General features: G+C 45.2%; 1 protein-coding gene and 1 long non-coding RNA gene across 14 annotated transcripts in view; one reads left to right on the top strand and one right to left on the bottom strand.

Moving 5' to 3' along the window:
- Positions 1–14,080, top strand: part of PAXIP1 (PAX interacting protein 1) — a 49,392-nt gene extending 35,312 nt beyond the window's left edge. For 7 of the 9 annotated variants that reach the window (XM_019930273.3, XM_019930271.3, XM_019930276.3 and 4 more), the window contains 10 exons: positions 518–639; positions 1,050–1,234; positions 2,354–2,397; positions 3,562–3,632; positions 4,700–4,802; positions 5,829–5,997; positions 11,630–11,730; positions 12,724–12,858; positions 12,946–13,021; positions 13,120–14,080. In XM_019930273.3, coding sequence (XP_019785832.2) covers positions 518–639; positions 1,050–1,234; positions 2,354–2,397; positions 3,562–3,632; positions 4,700–4,802; positions 5,829–5,997; positions 11,630–11,730; positions 12,724–12,858; positions 12,946–13,021; positions 13,120–13,232 — 1,119 coding nt within the window. In that variant the 3' untranslated portion in view covers positions 13,233–14,080. Of the gene's footprint in view, positions 1–517; positions 640–1,049; positions 1,235–2,353; positions 2,398–3,561; positions 3,633–4,699; positions 4,803–5,828; positions 5,998–11,500; positions 11,731–12,723; positions 12,859–12,945; positions 13,022–13,119 lie in introns of those variants that run through there. The other 2 variants (XM_073810125.1, XM_019930274.3) reach the window with 2 other exon arrangements.
- Positions 3,626–16,630, bottom strand: part of LOC109549164 (uncharacterized) — a 43,838-nt gene continuing 30,833 nt past the window's right edge. For 3 of the 5 annotated variants that reach the window (XR_012334158.1, XR_012334157.1, XR_012334159.1), the window contains 5 exons: positions 12,516–15,330; positions 11,823–11,904; positions 11,529–11,735; positions 10,524–10,610; positions 3,626–4,528 (listed from right to left, as the gene is read on the bottom strand). This is a non-coding gene — a long non-coding RNA (uncharacterized lncRNA). The remainder of the gene's footprint in view (positions 4,529–10,523; positions 10,611–11,528; positions 11,736–11,822; positions 11,905–12,515; positions 15,331–16,630) is intronic. The other 2 variants (XR_012334160.1, XR_012334161.1) reach the window with 2 other exon arrangements.

Here is a 16,630-nt window from a genome sequence, read left to right as displayed (position 1 = left end):
CTTACGTCCTTCTGTTCTGTAACAGTCGCGGCTTCTGCACGGAGTCACTGTTTCATTGACTCTCCTAAGTCTCTGACACCGTTTCATAAATTCCTGAAACAAAGCAAGCGACTCAAACCAGAAGTGGCTGCTGTTGGCCAGACGTTATCACTTGTGGGTTCTCCCACTCAGCTGAGCTCAAAACTGGGATCAGTAAGAAGAACTGACTAATCTTTACATGCTTAATACAATAGCTTCATTAAGATTATCTGAACGGTGTCGTAGTAACACAAAAATGGTTTTCCCATGCTTGGTAGGTTTCTTTTCCATCCCCTTGCTGGCTGTGTGTGTAACACTTTCACCATTAACAAAGTTCTGGTTTTGACATTCTTAGAGATGATGTCACTAGATGCCTCTCGTGATGCCAGAGAGGGAACGGAAACACACGTGTCTATAAAACAAGTAAAATGTAGAAGACAGTTCTATTAACTGGGTTAAATTGTCGTTATATTTTGGCCTTCTTGCTCTTTTTCCTTAGATTATTTCTGTGACTGGATTTGTTGACAGCGACAGGGATGACCTGAAGTTAATGGCTTACTTGGCAGGTGCCAAGTACACGGGCTACCTCTGCCGCAGCAACACAGTTCTCATCTGTAAAGAGTAAGCACGGTTCTGAAGCCATCCTTAATCTTCAGTTTACACACACTGTAGTGGTTGTGTCAGCACTGCTGTATTAATATGTCATAGTTTCGTGACGGAAATTAGGGTGTGAAAATCAAAGTCTGTTAACAGGATAGCAACGATATTTATGATAATGTTAGCAGAAGAATTAAATTAGATGAATTAACGAGATGCATTTTAGCCCAGGTAACAGCAGTAAGGTAAAGGTAGGTCTAGTGATGATCTCGTGACCCATGTGTGCGCTTCCTTACCAGCCAGGGTCGGCTCTACAGAAACATCCCTGCCATTTCTAGTGTGAGAAAACGTGGACTGGCTTTGTTGAACATAAATATAAATTTGAACACAGAACTCTTAACATTTAATAAATGTGTTTTCTCTTCAAAAAAAAGACCAACTGGTTTAAAGTACGAGAAAGCCAAGGAGTGGAGGATCCCGTGCGTGAACGCCCAGTGGCTGGGAGACATCCTCCTGGGGAACTTGGAGGCCCTGCGGCAGATTCAGTACGGCCGCTACACCACCTTCAGCCTGCAGGACCCCTTCGCCCCGGCTCCGCACTTGGTCTCAAACCTTCTGGGTAAGCGGGGCCGGTTCCACGTTGCCGCCAGCTTGCGTTCTAAGCACCACCTGTCTCGGCTTCGGCCCTCTCATCGCTCTGATTTCATTTCCCGTTTCCTCGCCACACTGTCTTCCTCTGCACTCTGCCCAGGAGTTTTTGTTGCTGTGTGTTTTGATTTGCGTTTTCTAAATGGACTCTCAGAGGTAGCAGGAACGTGCAGAAGCCTGCTGATCTTGTCTCAAGCCGGCTCTGGTCTGTCCAAGGCTCCCCGTGAGCCGTAGCCCACCTCCCCTTCAGCTGCGCAAAACTGGTGGAAGGATCACTACCCCGACTGTACACGCTACAGCACTTAACGTTACCGCATTTACTGAACTGAACGTTACTCCAGAAAACGGGCGTTCAGTTCGAACACTGCTTTAACGTGCTGTCTCTCAAAGGAGCCTGTTAAGTTCCAGTTTGAATGGCTTCAGTCACGAGAAAGCTCGTCTTCATTTTGAGCTGTGGTCTGCTTGCTCCCCTGTGACGCACCTGCTGGTGTGACGTCACCTCGTCCTCAGTGGACACGCACCCTCGGTGCTCTGCACGGTCGCCGCCCGGCGCGCTGTGGTCCTTGGTGTCAGCCCCCTTGTCGCAGTCGGTTTCTTAGAAGCCGGACTGTGTGGCTCCCAGTCCGGCCAGGGGGAACAGCACACGCGGGGCGGGCAGCCTCTGCCCATCACTGCAGCCGCTTAGTAACAGTCCTCACATTTTCCCCTTATTAAAGGTTGTCCGCCAAGCCACCGTGTGTCCAGGATTACCCGCTCCTGAAAGGGCTTTTTGTTTTTGTTGTTGATGATACACTTCCTTTTTTTTTTTTTTAATTGGAGGTTAGTTGATTTACAGTGTTGTGTAAGTTTCAGGTGTACAGCAAAGTGAATCAGTTTTACATACATGTGTATCTATTCTTTTTTTTTTTTTTAAGATTCTTTCCCCATGTAGGTCATTACAGAGTATTGAGTAGAGTTCCCTGTGCTCTACAGTAGGTCCTTGTTATCTGTTTCACGTATAGTAGTGTGTGTATGTGTCATGAAAAGGCTTTGTAACACGGCTTATCTGTTTACACAGTATATGTGAAAAGTAACCCATTTCTCTCTTTAGATGCTTGGCGAGTTCCATTGAAAGTGTCGGCAGAGTTGCTGATGGTATGTCAAGCTAATACCCTTACTTTGGCTGTTACTGTGTATTACACATGCAGGAGGGATACATTTGTATTTGTGAATTAAGAATTCTTTTAGTAGTTTGTCACCATAACAAATGAGGGCTGTATCTTCTCGCCTGTCGTAGCTGTTTAGTATACCCTGCATCTTTTTTTCTTAATTGGTGATATTGTCAGTTATTCATATTTGTCAGTTATTCATATTTATACACGTTAGGAACATTATTGCTTCTTAAAGAATCGGAGAGCTGAGTAAGACGACGTGTTTCCATAGGGTCAGGGAGGCAAGAGCTGAGGCATTAGTGCAGTAGCCCTGGACCCACAGCTCACTGCAGGAGCCCGGACCTCACCGTGATGGGACTGTTCCCGCATGTCCCAGGTGGGGTTCCAGCCCGCTGGCTGAGCTCTGATAGGGTACCTTCAGGAGGGACCGTTCTGGACCTGAAGGCCAGCAGTTGGTTGTTACGAAACAGTTGGGGGGGGGGGGGCATCTGCACTCTCATCTCAGATTGAGAGGTCATTGCTTCAAGTAGTAAAACAGAGGAAGTGTATTTGTGGACGAAGGTCTGCATAGAGGTGAGGCAAGGGTGAAGGCTGACTCGGGGGTTCCTCCAGGGGCACCGGCCTCACCCTGCCCTTTGACCCAGCGTGTCCGCAGGTCAGGGGCTCCAGCTGGTTCCAGGAACATGGGCGCCCCGCGCCTGGGGACCACAGCGGCCTTCAGCACCTTGCCCCGCCCTCCAGAGCGCTGTGACCTGATCGTCCTGAACCCTCGTGGGTGACATCTCAGTTCAGGAAGAGTCTCTTTTTGGGCATGTAGTTGCAATGAGTATGTTTTCCAAATTCCAAACTGGGACACAAGACAAAATATTTGAAGTGAAAAGTGTTCTGAAAAGTTCAAGGTTGAGGATTAAATCCGTAACGTGAACAGAGAGAGGGGTGAAGACGTTTTAAAGAACTGCTGGGTCTGGTGAATAATGAGGCCACCAGCCCAGGGCTTCCCTGGAAGGCTCGCGTGTGTCTGTCTCTCGGCTGGTGAGGCGTGGTGGTGGGTGCGTGTGTCTCGTACGCAGTGGGGTGGGTGGAAAGCTCTCAGAAGCTACTGTATTACTGGGGAGACCGATTAAAGTGAATCATATTTTAATCACAGGGTGTACGATTGCCTCCCAAACTGAAGCAGAATGAAGCCCCTGCTGTCCAGCCCTCTTCCAAAAGAGCCAGGTATGAAGAAGCGCCTTTTTTTAATGGTTGATGAGCTTTTACAGGTTTGTTTTAGAAAATGGTGGCAGTTGGGAAAGTTCCCTGAAGTGTTCACAGTGAACAGGATTTGGAAGGATTTGCTGACTGTGTCACAGCTTTATCGCGGCGCGTCTCATGTCATTGCTGGAGATAAACAGGGAATAGCCAGTGTTTTTTCCTCTCTCATTAAAAAAACAGTTGAATCTTCTCCTTTAACCAGAACCGCGCCAGAACCCCCGGTGAGCTGCTGTGGTGGAACGGGGGTGGGGGACTGGAACCCGCTCCAGGCGTCCTCGGTGTGGGCCCGGGAGCCTGCGTCCCGACCCCTGACCCGGCGGGTCGGCGGGGGGTGGCTGTGTGCAGACCTGCGCTGGTCTCACCTGGTAGAGAGAAGCCGGCGGCTCCGTTAGGACCCAGAGGCCCTCCAGGCCGTGCTCAGCGAGGGGCTCCCTCTCTTCCCTGCCCCTCAGCGCTCCCTCCTGCCATTCCCCACATCCATACAGTCTGGGAATGATTGGATTTTTTAGTGAAAGCCTAATTATGTGATTATAGATGTCATTAAAATGCCGCAAATAAGTTTTTCTTAATTGAATAGACTGTCTCAAATATAAGCTAAAAATAGGATTTGAGAAAATTGAAGGAAATGAAAAAGACTGAGGTTTAATTTAAAATGTGTGCTTGAGTCAAACAGCTTTGTTCTGTGCCTTCTGGGTTGAGACGGGGCAGGTGGAAGACACGGGACTAGAGCCTGGGGTGGGGGGCCTTCCGCTCTTCAGGACCAGCAAGGCCAGTGAGGGCGGGGGCGGGGCTGCTGGTGAAGTGGGGCGCTGATTGGCTGCTTCCCTGGGAGGTGCCACACGGAGGCCTTTTGGGGGTGCCTGTGTGTGAAAGGTGGGAAAGAAAAAAAGAGCAGGTAAGTCATTGTATTTTCCCTTTAAGGAAAGACCACCACACACACTTAAAGCTTGTTAAAGCTATCAAAATCCCTTGTTTGCTAAAGAACATTTTTAAGTAAATAACAGGCGGTCTTTTCTATGTATATTTTATAGAATTGAAGATATACCACCTCCCACTAAGAAGCTAACGCCAGAACTGACCCCTTTTGTGCTCTTCACTGGATTTGAGCCTGTTCAAGTTCAGCAGTATATTAAGGTGAAACTTCTGCATGAGGATTTCTAGGAATGTTCCTTTCTGTTTATGTTTGCTTGAGGCCAGCAGTCTAATGAAGCTAACATTTAATCAGGAATATCGTATTATAAGTGTTTACAGTGTGTATCTATAAACTGTGTGTCGTCATTACGTCATCACTGACTTCCCGCCTCATTCCTGCTACTGCTTCACACTTAGATACTCGCTTTCTCATTAGGAGAAAAACGATTTAGGTGAGTAGACCGAGAACCATTTCTATGATCATGTGAACATGATTAGCAAGCCCACTCGGACATCATTTTCATAAAGACGTTAGCTTAAAAGAGTAGCTGTGCCTCTTCAGGTTTTCTGATTGAATCCAGTCTTTCAAGGCTTGTTTCCTTGGGTAGGAGGGTAGGCCCAAGGGGTGGTGGTGTATTTGTGTATTTAGATAAATAAGCTTCTTGGAAATAACACCAGGAGGGATTATGGGATTTTGTTTTGTTATTTTAGGGACGGGGAGGGCGATGGCTAAGAGTAGGAGTTGACCTGTGTTACATGGATTCATACGTTTTACTTTTTTTTTTTTTAAGGAAAAGGAAAAGAAACAATTATAAATGCTACTATACGTTTAGTATAATTTATTTTCTTTACTTTTCAAATTGAGTATAGTTAAAGAGATCATCTTTTATATGTTTATGTCTTCTCAGTCAATTCTTAGGTCATCATTTCTTAAACTAGAGACAGTATTTTAACGTGCCTCAGTAACACTCACTGCAGCTTAGACAGCCTGGGCGGCTGCGTTGTTTTCAGAATTTTACTTATTTATAGGGATGTCTTACTTAATCCTGGTCTGCACAGCACTGATTAGGGAAACGTACATCGTCAGTCCTGGTTTTCACTTTCCTCCTACAATGGCGTGGGTTTGGTTTTACCAGTTGCACTGTTTTCCGTGGCCGAGGACTCTGTTTGTAGTCTTAGACGCGTCCCAGGCCGTGTGCGGCTCTGTAGGCCTAGCTCTCACCTCTGGTCTGTGTTCGTGACCCCCAGAAGCTCTACATTCTTGGTGGGGAGGTCGCCGAGTCTGCACAGAAGTGCACCCACCTCATCTCCAGCAAGGTGACGCGCACCGTGAAGTTCCTGACGGCCATCTCCGTGGTGAAGCACATCGTGACTCCCGAGTGGCTGGAGGAGTGTTTCAAGTGTCAGAAGTTCATTGGTGAGTAGCAGCATCTGTACCTCAGTGAACTTATTACTTCAAGAAAAAACCCTTTTAATTTGGCATTATCTCCATTTTCATCCCAGCAAACATCTAGTTCATTTGTTAACTCTTTGTTATTTATCCATGTAAATTCATAAACTTATTCCATGTTCCAGTCATTTGATTGATATCTTTGCATTTTACCATGAAATTTGGAAGGTATTGGGGGAAGAAGCAGCTCTGCATCCCTGCCATGTTGTTTCCTGATGTGAGTGTATTTTGTTTGGAACGCTGGCTGTCGGATGAGATTCCACATGCAGTACAGCGCCCGGCGGGGAGCCCAGCAACGTCCGGGCAGGTGGGAGGGTCAGCGTGTCCCTCCCTTGCCCGTCTCCCACTGTCCAGGGCACCGAAAGTGAAATCCTGTTACTGGCAGTGACACTTAGAGATAGGTTTTTTCTTAGATGAGTCAGTACACCCAAGTGTTTTTAGAGCCTTGCTAATGAGCGCAGAGCGAATATGATTCCAAGTGACTTTTCTCTGCGGAATAGATTTGCAGCTTCGTCTCACGTGTGTTTTCCTCTGTGAGGGCACATCACAGCCCGTTGCCCTCAGGGCACGGGACAGCACTGTGCTTAGAGGCCGATCAAACAGCAAAAATCACTGACAGAAGCACAGAAATGTGAAGAAAGTAGCAGTAAGTGAACCACGGAAGGACCCTTGTTCTCAGAACGAGCTGAGCCAGGGCGAGCGCCGCCGTGTCGGCCCCAGCGGGAAGCGCTGCGTGGGCAGCTCTGCCACGTCCACAGAGAACTGCAAAGCACCACGGACGCTGGTTTTGAGGTTACAAATAAATTGTGCCGAGTGGGCATATCCACAAATACGAAATCCACAAATAACTAGGTTCAACTATATTATGTAATGTTTAGAAATTTTCAGTTGAGATTTTAGAAATTTTTTTCTTAAAAGATACTAGTGAAATATAAATAACAATGCAGGCAGAAGAAGAAAAACGTAGAAACAATACCATAAACGTAGATAAGCTCTCAATTGTATGAGCTATAAAGTTCAGAATGAGGGAGTCTGTTCTTTAACTGAAATTTGAGCTGCTTAATTTATCAGGCTTACCAGTCTGCGAAAACAAACATTTTTTATCTGTTTATGAAAGTTATAACAGTTCATATTTGATGGGCAGTTTTAGCTTTCATTTCTTTATGGCCTTATTAATGTTTGCTGTGTTGACTTCTGAGGGTTTATAAGGTGGTTCTGGTCTTATTATAAACATTTAATATTCAATATTGAATAGTCAAACACACTTCATATTTGATCCCTCATATTTCAGGATTTCTTAACTTTTCCAGATTGTCATATAGTTGGAATTGCACAGGATGCAGCCTTTTCATGTTGGCTTCTTAGTCACATGCATTTATGTTTCCTCTGTGTCTTCTTAGCTCATTTCTTTTTAGCACCAAGACTATCCCACCGTCTGGACGGACCTGTTTATTTATCCTCTCACCTACTGAAGGGCATCTTGGTCGCTTCCAGGTTTTGGCAATTACAAGTAAAGCTGTGTTCTGTGTGCAGCTTTTGTGTGGATGTAAGTTTTCAACTCATTTGGCTAAATACCAAGCAATGCGATTGCTGAATCATATGAGAGTAGGTTTAGTTTTGTAAGAAACCATCAAACCGTCTCCCAAAGCGCTGGTACCAGTTTGCGTTCCATCAGCGACTTCCTGTTGCCCCACATCCTCGCCAGCATTCGGTGTTGTCAGTTTTTCTGACCGTTTTAAGAGTTGTGTGGTGGTACCTCATTTTTGTTTTAATTTGCATTTCCCTGATGACATACCATGTTAAGCGTCTTCTCATGTGTTTATTTGCTATCTGTATATCTTCTGTGGTCATGCATCTGTTCAGATCTTTTGTCCATTTTCTAACTGGGTTCTCTTATTGTTGAGTTTTGAGAGTTCTTTGTATATTTTGGGTAACGAACAGTCATTATCACATGCATCTTTTGCGAATATTTTCTCCCAGTCTGTGGCCTGTCTTCTCATTGTCTTTGACAGAGTGGAAGTGGTCGACGTTAATGAAGTTCAGGTCGTCAGTTATGTCTTCCGTGGATCACGCCTTTGGTTTTGTGTCTAGTCATTGCTGTGCCCAAAGCCATCTTGGTTTTCTCGTTACCTTTCTAGGAGTTTTACTTTTGTGTTGCACATTTAGATCTGTGATTTGTTTTCAGTTACTTTTTGTGAAGGTGTATGGTCTGTGTCTAGATTCAGTGTGTGTGTGTGTGGACGTCCACTTGTCCCCTTGCGCCCGCTGCCTGTGCTCGTAGGCAGAGTGGGGGTCTGCACTGAGCTCTTGTTGTGTCCAACCATCTGCCCTTTCACCCAGAGCTTTACAGTGCATCTGGAAGTCTGGTCCTCAGTCTTCCAGCTTTGCTCTTCTTGAGTTGGCTGTGCTGTGTCCTTTGTGTTGTCGCATGATATCCACTAGTCATTTACTTCTTTTTTGTTGTTTTTTTTTTTTTGTGGTACGCGGGCCTCTCCCGTCGCGGAGCACAGGCTCCGGGGCACGTGGGATCTTCCCCGACCGGGGCACGAACCTGTGTCCCCTGCATCGGCAGGCAGACTCTCAACCACTGCGCCACCAGGGAAGCCCCTAGTCATTTACTTTTTTTTTTTTGCGGTACGCGGGCCTCTCACTGCTGTGGCCTCTCCCGTTGCGGAGCACAGGCTCCGGACGCGCAGGCTCAGTGGCCATGGCTCACGGGCCCAGCCGCTCCGCGGCATGTGGGATCCTCCCGGACCGGGGCACGAACCCGCGTCCCCTGCATGGGCAGGCGGACTCTCAACCACTGCGCCACCAGGGAAGCCCCTAGTCATTTACTTTTAATACAGACTTGAGACATTTTGTTTTGCCAAAAGTTTACATTTTGAGGTTGTTCCTGAAATTTCTCAAGAAGAATACTAACCCTAGGTTATTAGTTCTGGCAGTATCTGAAATTTTGCATTCTGATTCATTTCTTTTTTCCATCTTTTAACGTTTTATGGATATTTTTAAAACCCATTTGGCTTTTGAATTAAATTTTTTTGAAACGATCAGTCACCCAGTTGCCTATATAGTACAGACATAGCTTCTTTTTCCTGATCCATTAGAGTCCGTTGCCCAAATAATGCTCTGTTATCCCCAGCACCTCAGTGTGTTTCCTACAGACAGACAAGGACGTTCAACATCGAGCCATCGCTGCTGCCTCGTCCCCGTTCACATTCGCCCGTTGTCTCAGCATCGCCCCTTAGAGCAGAAGGACCTAGTTCTGAATCACACGTTGTGTGTAGTCTCCTTGAGTCTGGGAAGGGCCTGTCTGTTCTTGTCACTTGAAGATGTCTGGTCAGTTAGGTCTGTCACTGTACAGAATGCCCTCCGTCTGGTGTGTGTACTGTCTCCTCCCGAGGGGGGTGGGCAGGTGGCGTCTGTGGCGGGACCATCACATGGCTGCGGTCTCCTCCACCTCGCATCCTGCCAGGGGCTGCACAGTGCAGGTCCCTCGACGCAGGTGCAAGCCGGCCAGGCTTCTTGACGAGTCATTTATGGGAAGCACGTTGAAACTTTGCAGATACTGCTGTTCCTGTCAGACTTCTGATTTATTCCCTTATTTCCCCACACGGGCTCCTTTCTGTCTCCTTGTTACCGTCTTGTTGTCACCGACCCTCACATCGTCCCCACTCTGACCAGGGATTGCCACTCAGGCTGGCTTCTGTGTCCTGTCCACCTCTCCTGTCCGGTTGACCACGTGGTAGCTTTTGGCAAAACAAGAATGTTCTGGGCTCATCTTAATGCTTCTCTGCCCTGGTTCCACACCAGCGTTTTCCCAAGGATCCCCGAGTCCTTTCAGTGTAAACCTGGGAGCGGACGGACGGCACTCGTGGCCCTGGGGTGCTGCTCCTGAACCCTCTTCCCACTTCCTGTGTCTGTCTGTCCGATGCCAGTCTACCACCACGCGGTTCGTCCTCATTTCCTCCCTCCCTTTGTCTGTAATCCTTTCTCCAACAACAGTGAGAAGCCCGGCTTCCAGTGTCCTGGTAGCTTACTTGCTAAGCTGCACTGTGTGTGGTCAGTAGCACGTGGACCACCACTGCCCCTGCAGTGCAGCCCCTCTCACTGGGCTCTGACGCCCTCGGGCCTGACAGCTTTAAACCTGGATTGTTCAAGAAGTGGTAGGGGATAATTTTGGAATTTTGTATTTAATTTATAAAATTGGTGTCTCAAACTATATAATCTCTTTCTGGAAGACGCATGTCCTCTGCTGCTGTGAAAAGTTTAATTTTCAGGTTGACTGTTTCTACGGATTCTTAGCAAGTTAATGTAACTCTGCTGCTGCTTTTAGAAAACCAAAATGTCAGCATCTCCTCTGGGACAGGATTGTTTTAGCTACTTCGTTATATTTCAGTGTCATCGTCTCTTATCATAAATATTAACTACTTCTTGGCACTCCCTCATAGCTCTCCAGAAGGCATATCAACCTTAATTCTGCCGTGGACACTTACATTTCAAATGTAGCACTTCAGGGACTTCCCTGGTGGTCCAGTGGTTAAGACTCCGTGCTCCCAATGCAGGGGGCCCAGGCGCGATCCCTACAAAAAAAAAAAAGATCCCGCATGCTGCAACTAAGACCTGGCACACCCTAAATAAATATTTAAAACAAAACGAATATATCACTTCATGCATGACAGTACATTTTTGTGCATTTTTTAATTCATCATTTTTTTAGAAATTCTTACCGTCTTCCACCTAAACCAGTCTAGTGCCTTATCTGCTGATGGCTGATCCATTCTAGCAGTTGTTAAATTTCAGCGTTTCTTCTAGTGACATGATTGCTCTTGCCCAGTGGTCCTTGAGCTCAGAATGGTTTTTACATTTTTAAGGCATTGTTTCAAAAACAGAAGGGCATGTCTCAAAAGTATATGGCCTACAACGTGTGTCATCTGACTGACCCTGACCCTAGACTCTCCCTGCTTTGGGCTGTGTTACACAGTTTGGTTATTATGATGAAATGAAGAAGAAATGATTTTCTGAACGAGATGTATTTCATAAGAAGATTAAAATATTTTGTGATCTTTACCTTTTGACAAATTAGATATTTCTTAAAAATTCTTAAATCTTCAAAATTTGGTAAAACTATTCTTTATAAATTGCTGTACATATTCATAGATTTAAAAGGAACGTGTTTATGGTAAATCTCAGCTAATTGAGTCTAATGGCTCTGGAGTCACTGTGGTCCCTACACACACACACACGACGACAGTTCGCGGCTCTCCCTCCAGGACTGGAGCTCTTCCCCTGGGCCTGTGGGCGCCCTGGGAGGGTGAGATTACAGCTGAGGGGTGTGGAGGGGACAGAGCTCTCTGTGCAGTTTTTTCCAAACGCTAAGAAACACTGACCAAGGAGGGACAGTGTCTTTGGCCTGGCTGCTTTCAGGAGAAAAGTAACTGACAAGTATAACAGGTGAGGCTTTTGTTCACAGGTAAATGTGAGCCGTGGATCACACGCACCTGACCAGGGGCAGCCTGGAGCGGATGGCACGGTGCACCCCGGGCGCCGTGCTCTGTTGGACGGTGTGCACTGGTGGACGGTGTGCTGTTCTCTTTTCCAGATGAGCAGAGCTACGTTCTCCGAGACGCCGAGGCCGAGGTGCTTTTCTCCTTCAGTCTGGAGGAGTCCCTGAGGAGGGCACGCGTGTCTCCGCTCTTTAAGGTACGCTTGGGAGGGAAGTCAGATAAAGCCCCTGGACGCTACAGCTGAGGGCGACAGCAGGGGCCTCCCTGGAGCCGCCCCCCTCCACCTACCGTCCCCACTGCATGGGCGGCCCTCCTCGGGCAGGGTGCTTCTGGGGGTCCGGCACCTGCAGAGTCCTGCTGTTTCCCATAGCTAAGAGAATCCACACACAGTTAAACAGATTAGAGAGGTGCATTACAGATACCCGGTTCTGTAAAGAGTTACGTGTATGAATAGGTAGGGGACATTTAAATTGATTTTTTTGCTTTTAACAACTTACATTACTTACTACTATTCTCATTAAATGTATATATACTCAGCTAGAGAATGGAGAACATCCTTGGGAACATATTAATTGAATCTGTGCCTAATAATTCTAGACTAGAATATTTAAATATTTGTTAGATAAGATAGAACACTCTGGAAAATTGTCTTTGTCAAACAATGGCTCAGTAAATTAATAAAGCTAATCATTTTTTTACCCTTCAGGAGCCAATTTAGGAATCAGAAATGATTTGCAATACTGAGTTAAGAGTATTCTACCTAAGATAGTCTGATTTTTCTAAATATTCGAATTTAAAACAAAATAGTATTTTTGGTACACTTAGAAAAATTTAACCAGCAAAACCATTTCCTATTGAGCTTACAGTTTATAGAAATTGAGAAGAGTGTTCCTATTCTTGTTCTTATTGCTTTTATCGCAGAGTACTTCATGTCTTTTAGGAATATAAGTTCTAGTTGCTGTTAATAAGTATAGGTCATACCTAACATAGGAAAGTGCTGAAGTTACTTCCGAACTGACACACCTGGATTCCCCCAGGCCCACTTCAGACTGGGGACTAGCCGGGGCTAGTACGTGTATCCCCCTGAAATTAGACATTTTGTCAAAAATCTCAGGGTAGAGTGAGAAATTATGTACACTAAAAATTCCATTTAAAAAACATAATACACATATTTTCATTTTATTTTTAGGCGAAATATTTTTACATCACTCCTGGAATCTGCCCAAGTCTTTCAACTATGAAAGCGATTGTGGAATGTGCAGGAGGGAAAGTACTGTCTAAACAACCGTCTTTCCGGAAGCTCATGGAACATACGCAAAATAAGGTGGACAGAAGCAAAATACGCTATTGAATTCATCATTGTCGTGTACAAGAGCCATTGTTTAGTAACCAATCATTTTCTTTTCATTAGAGTTTGTCAGAAATCATTTTAATATCCTGTGAAAATGACCTTCACTTGTGTCGAGAATATTTTGCCAGAGGAATAGGTATGGTTTATTCCTTTCCTCTTGCTCTGTGTTAAGCGTGCGTAGGTGCACGCACGGCAGTGCATTCATTTAACGGCTCTTGTTTTCGTTCCTTTCAGATGTTCATAACGCAGAGTTTGTTCTAACTGGCGTGCTCACACAGACACTGGACTATGAATCATATCCTTTTGAAAGATGTGTGTGCAGAAACCCTCTCAGCACGAGTATCTGAGCTGTGTGTGTGCCGTATCTGCAGAGTTGGCGATAAAAATGATAAAAGATCCCTTACCTGTTTGGAGATTTTGTTTCTATACAATATGTGCTCTCACATCTCTCCGGGTTTTTTTTCCTACCTTTGGGTGATTGGTGGGTGTCATCTCAGGGCCCCCTTTCTTGCGTCTGTAGCCTGAAAGGAGCCTGCGTCATTCTGCCCCAGGACGGTTGGAGCCCCGGGTGGATGGTGCAGAGTCGCCTGGCGAGGTTGGCAAGGGCGCCCTGGCGGGTTGGCGAGGGCTCGGGCGCCCGAAGCGCACCACCTCGGCGTGCGGCCTGTGTCGGATGCTGTCACTAGTTTGCATCGTGTTTGTTTGGCAGTTGATTTCCTCAACAAGCTTACATATAAATTTAACTGACGCACCTGCGCTGGTGACTGGAGCCCGGCGCACGGGTCTGGCTGTGTCAGCTGCCGGATGGAGCGGCCCCTGCGCCCTGGAGACGCCCTTGTTTTCCAGCTGCTTTCTTCGGGGACAAGCATTTTAAAGCAGGAAGACAAATATATTAAATATACTGCATCTTATTAAGATGTGCAATTTTATTCTGAGGAAACATAAATTATGTTTTGTATTATATGACTTTAAGAGCCCACGTTAGGTTTTCATTTGCCGGGTTTTTAAATGTTTTCACAACACTGTTAATGGAACTTTAGCTGCAAATGAAATGGTGTAAATAAAGACCTTGCTATCTCTAAATTATGGATGTTAAAGATTTGAAATGTTTTGTACTTATTTTTATTTCTTACACTCTTTTCTTTTATATTGATATCTTGCCCACATTTTAAATAAATGTACTTTTGAACTTAGACTTGAGTGGTCCCTTGTTATTACACATTTTTTTGTACAATTTATATGATTTGCATTAAACTGGATCACATTTTAAGTGATTTCCAGGCAAAATATTTTCTAGTAAATTTTCTCCCGAAGAAATAATTTCTGGAAGGTAGCCATTTCTGTCAAGGTAATGAATAAATTCCTGGGCAGAGGCATATTCAGAATATTTAGCAATTACTACAAACAGGCAGGCACCAACCAGCCAGAATCGTTAATACCACAGAAACCCATATATATATATATATATATATATATATATGTCCCGCTTCTATTCCAGGCATGGTTCTAATACACGTCCTGTTGGGCTGTAGGTACAGAAGCATACTGGAGACTACCACCTTATCAGTAATTACTAACATGAATATATAATATACCACATTTATTAATATATTCAAGAACGATACTGTCACAGAGAGGTTCAGCACTGCCCTCACATCATGGCTCGTCAGGTGTGTTCCTGAAACACTGGATTTGCCTCCATAGCAATGTCTGAGATGTCTTCCTAGAAGGAGTTGTGATCTACTCCCAAGTCTACTCACCAATTGCACAGTCTCTACAGTTTAATTCTTAAACACAGTTTAAGTGGAGCATGTGTATTAAGAAAGTTAGTGAACTCCCCATCCCAGGAATTCTCAGCATTCCCGCAAGGCTCTGACGTTGGTTATACACACTGAAGACATCATTACTTCAGGTGTTCTCCCAACTCATGGAGTTACTCCTACCAATGGGATGGAAATCGCCCACGACTTCACGATTTTAAAGTGAGGCTCAACACCTTCAACCTGACCTGTGCCGTCTCAAAAGCCTTGACCTGTGGCAACTTCCCAGTGACCCAGCCGCTGCCGTGTGGGTACACCTTCGCTCTCTCTCAACACGAGTGATTGATACGCTGATTGTCCACTGGAAACATTCATCTGCTGAGCTCCTTAAAATACACCCGAACAGCAGTTTTGTTCAGATGTGCCACATGCCGGCACGCACTTGCATTTCTACAAACCGCATCTCAAACTGTGTGTACATTTTAGCTCATACTTCTGTACCTAAGCAAACTTAGGGATACTTACCTGTAGAACTGACCTTTTCTCCTCACGTACAACAGGTGGAATGAGTGCTGATATGAAATAATTTCGAATCTGTAAAATCCCAGAAGTACAGAAGAGTTTCATAAGTTGGAACAAAATCTTGATCGCAGAGTATTCAGAATATGGCCCTCCTTCTTACACCCTTGAAGAAAAGTGAAGATAATGATGGAATAAGGGCCTTCTGGGTAGAGTATATGCACCTGTTCAGTCTTCAGTGGAGGCGGGGTTTGTTTAACCAACATGCAAGTATGACTGACTTGATTAACCTTTCAATGGGTGTTTTTCTCAAAACCTGCCAAGAATAATCCTTAAAGACCCCAGGAGCTGTCTGCGGCCAACTGGCTTGCACAGCTGCTAAGCACTGATTGGTGGCTCAGAGGAAGTTCCATGTGAACATTTAAGAATAAAGTAAATCAACTTCTTGGAGAAGCTGATTAGGTTAGAAAATTATTTCTCCTAGGAAAAGAAGTCTTTCACTTAGTCCTGTTGTTTTCGTCTGGCTCAAGGTTTTTTAATAGAAATGCAAACCACATACGTAATTTTAAAGTTTCTGGTAGCCACAGTAAAAAGCTTTTAGATTTAGTTTCTAAAGTTTTATTTAATCTATCTAAAATATTGTTTCATTTACAAGTAATATTTTTAATTGAGTTTTACTTTTTTCTTTTTTTATATTTCACACCACTTACAGTTTAGAAAGATATATATACCCAAGTTATTCTAAGGGTAAGGTGTTTTCCAGTAACTGAGTTAGTGCCAACTTTTTAAAATTAATTTTTATTGGAGTGTAGTTGATTTACAATGTCGTGTTAGTTTCAGGTGTACAGCAAAGTGAATCAGTTATACATATATCCACTCTTTTTTAGATTCTTTTCCCATATAGGTCATTACAGAGTACTGAACAGAGTTCTCTGTGCCGTACAGTAGGTTCTTATTATCTATTTTATATATAGTAGTGTGTGTATGTCAATCCCAATCTCCCAATTTATCCCTCCCCCACCGGTGTTCATTTTAAGTTAAAATTCACAAAACTGAGATGGACAGCGCAGCTCCTCACTCGCGCCAGGCACGTTTCCAGTGCTTGGTGACCGGGCGCAGCTGGTCACCCGTGAGGAGTGTGACCCGTCTGTATCCCATCTCACTTTGCAAGTAAGGGTGGAAGAAATGTGAACGCCACTGAAGACAACAACATACACGCTGCATCCAGATAAGCCCAGGATCGTGTCTCTGCAGACAAAGCCCAGGACTTTGAACCAAGATGGCGGAATAGAAAGACATGGAGCTCGCCCCCTCCCACAAATACATCAGAAGTACATCTACACGTGGAGCAGCTCTCACAGAGCACCTGCCGAGCCCTGGCAGAGAACCTCAGGCACCCAGAAGTGCAAGGAAGATCTCCACGTAACCCCGTAGGATGAAGGGAAAAAAGGGAGCAGGACGGGACC

The sequence above is a fragment of the Tursiops truncatus genome, chromosome 9 (assembly GCF_011762595.2).
Source record: "Tursiops truncatus isolate mTurTru1 chromosome 9, mTurTru1.mat.Y, whole genome shotgun sequence".
In the NCBI taxonomy this organism is placed as follows: domain Eukaryota; kingdom Metazoa; phylum Chordata; class Mammalia; order Artiodactyla; family Delphinidae; genus Tursiops; species Tursiops truncatus.
The sequence above is the reverse complement of the archived record's forward strand: the minus strand, read 5'-3'. Positions and strand labels throughout refer to the sequence as shown.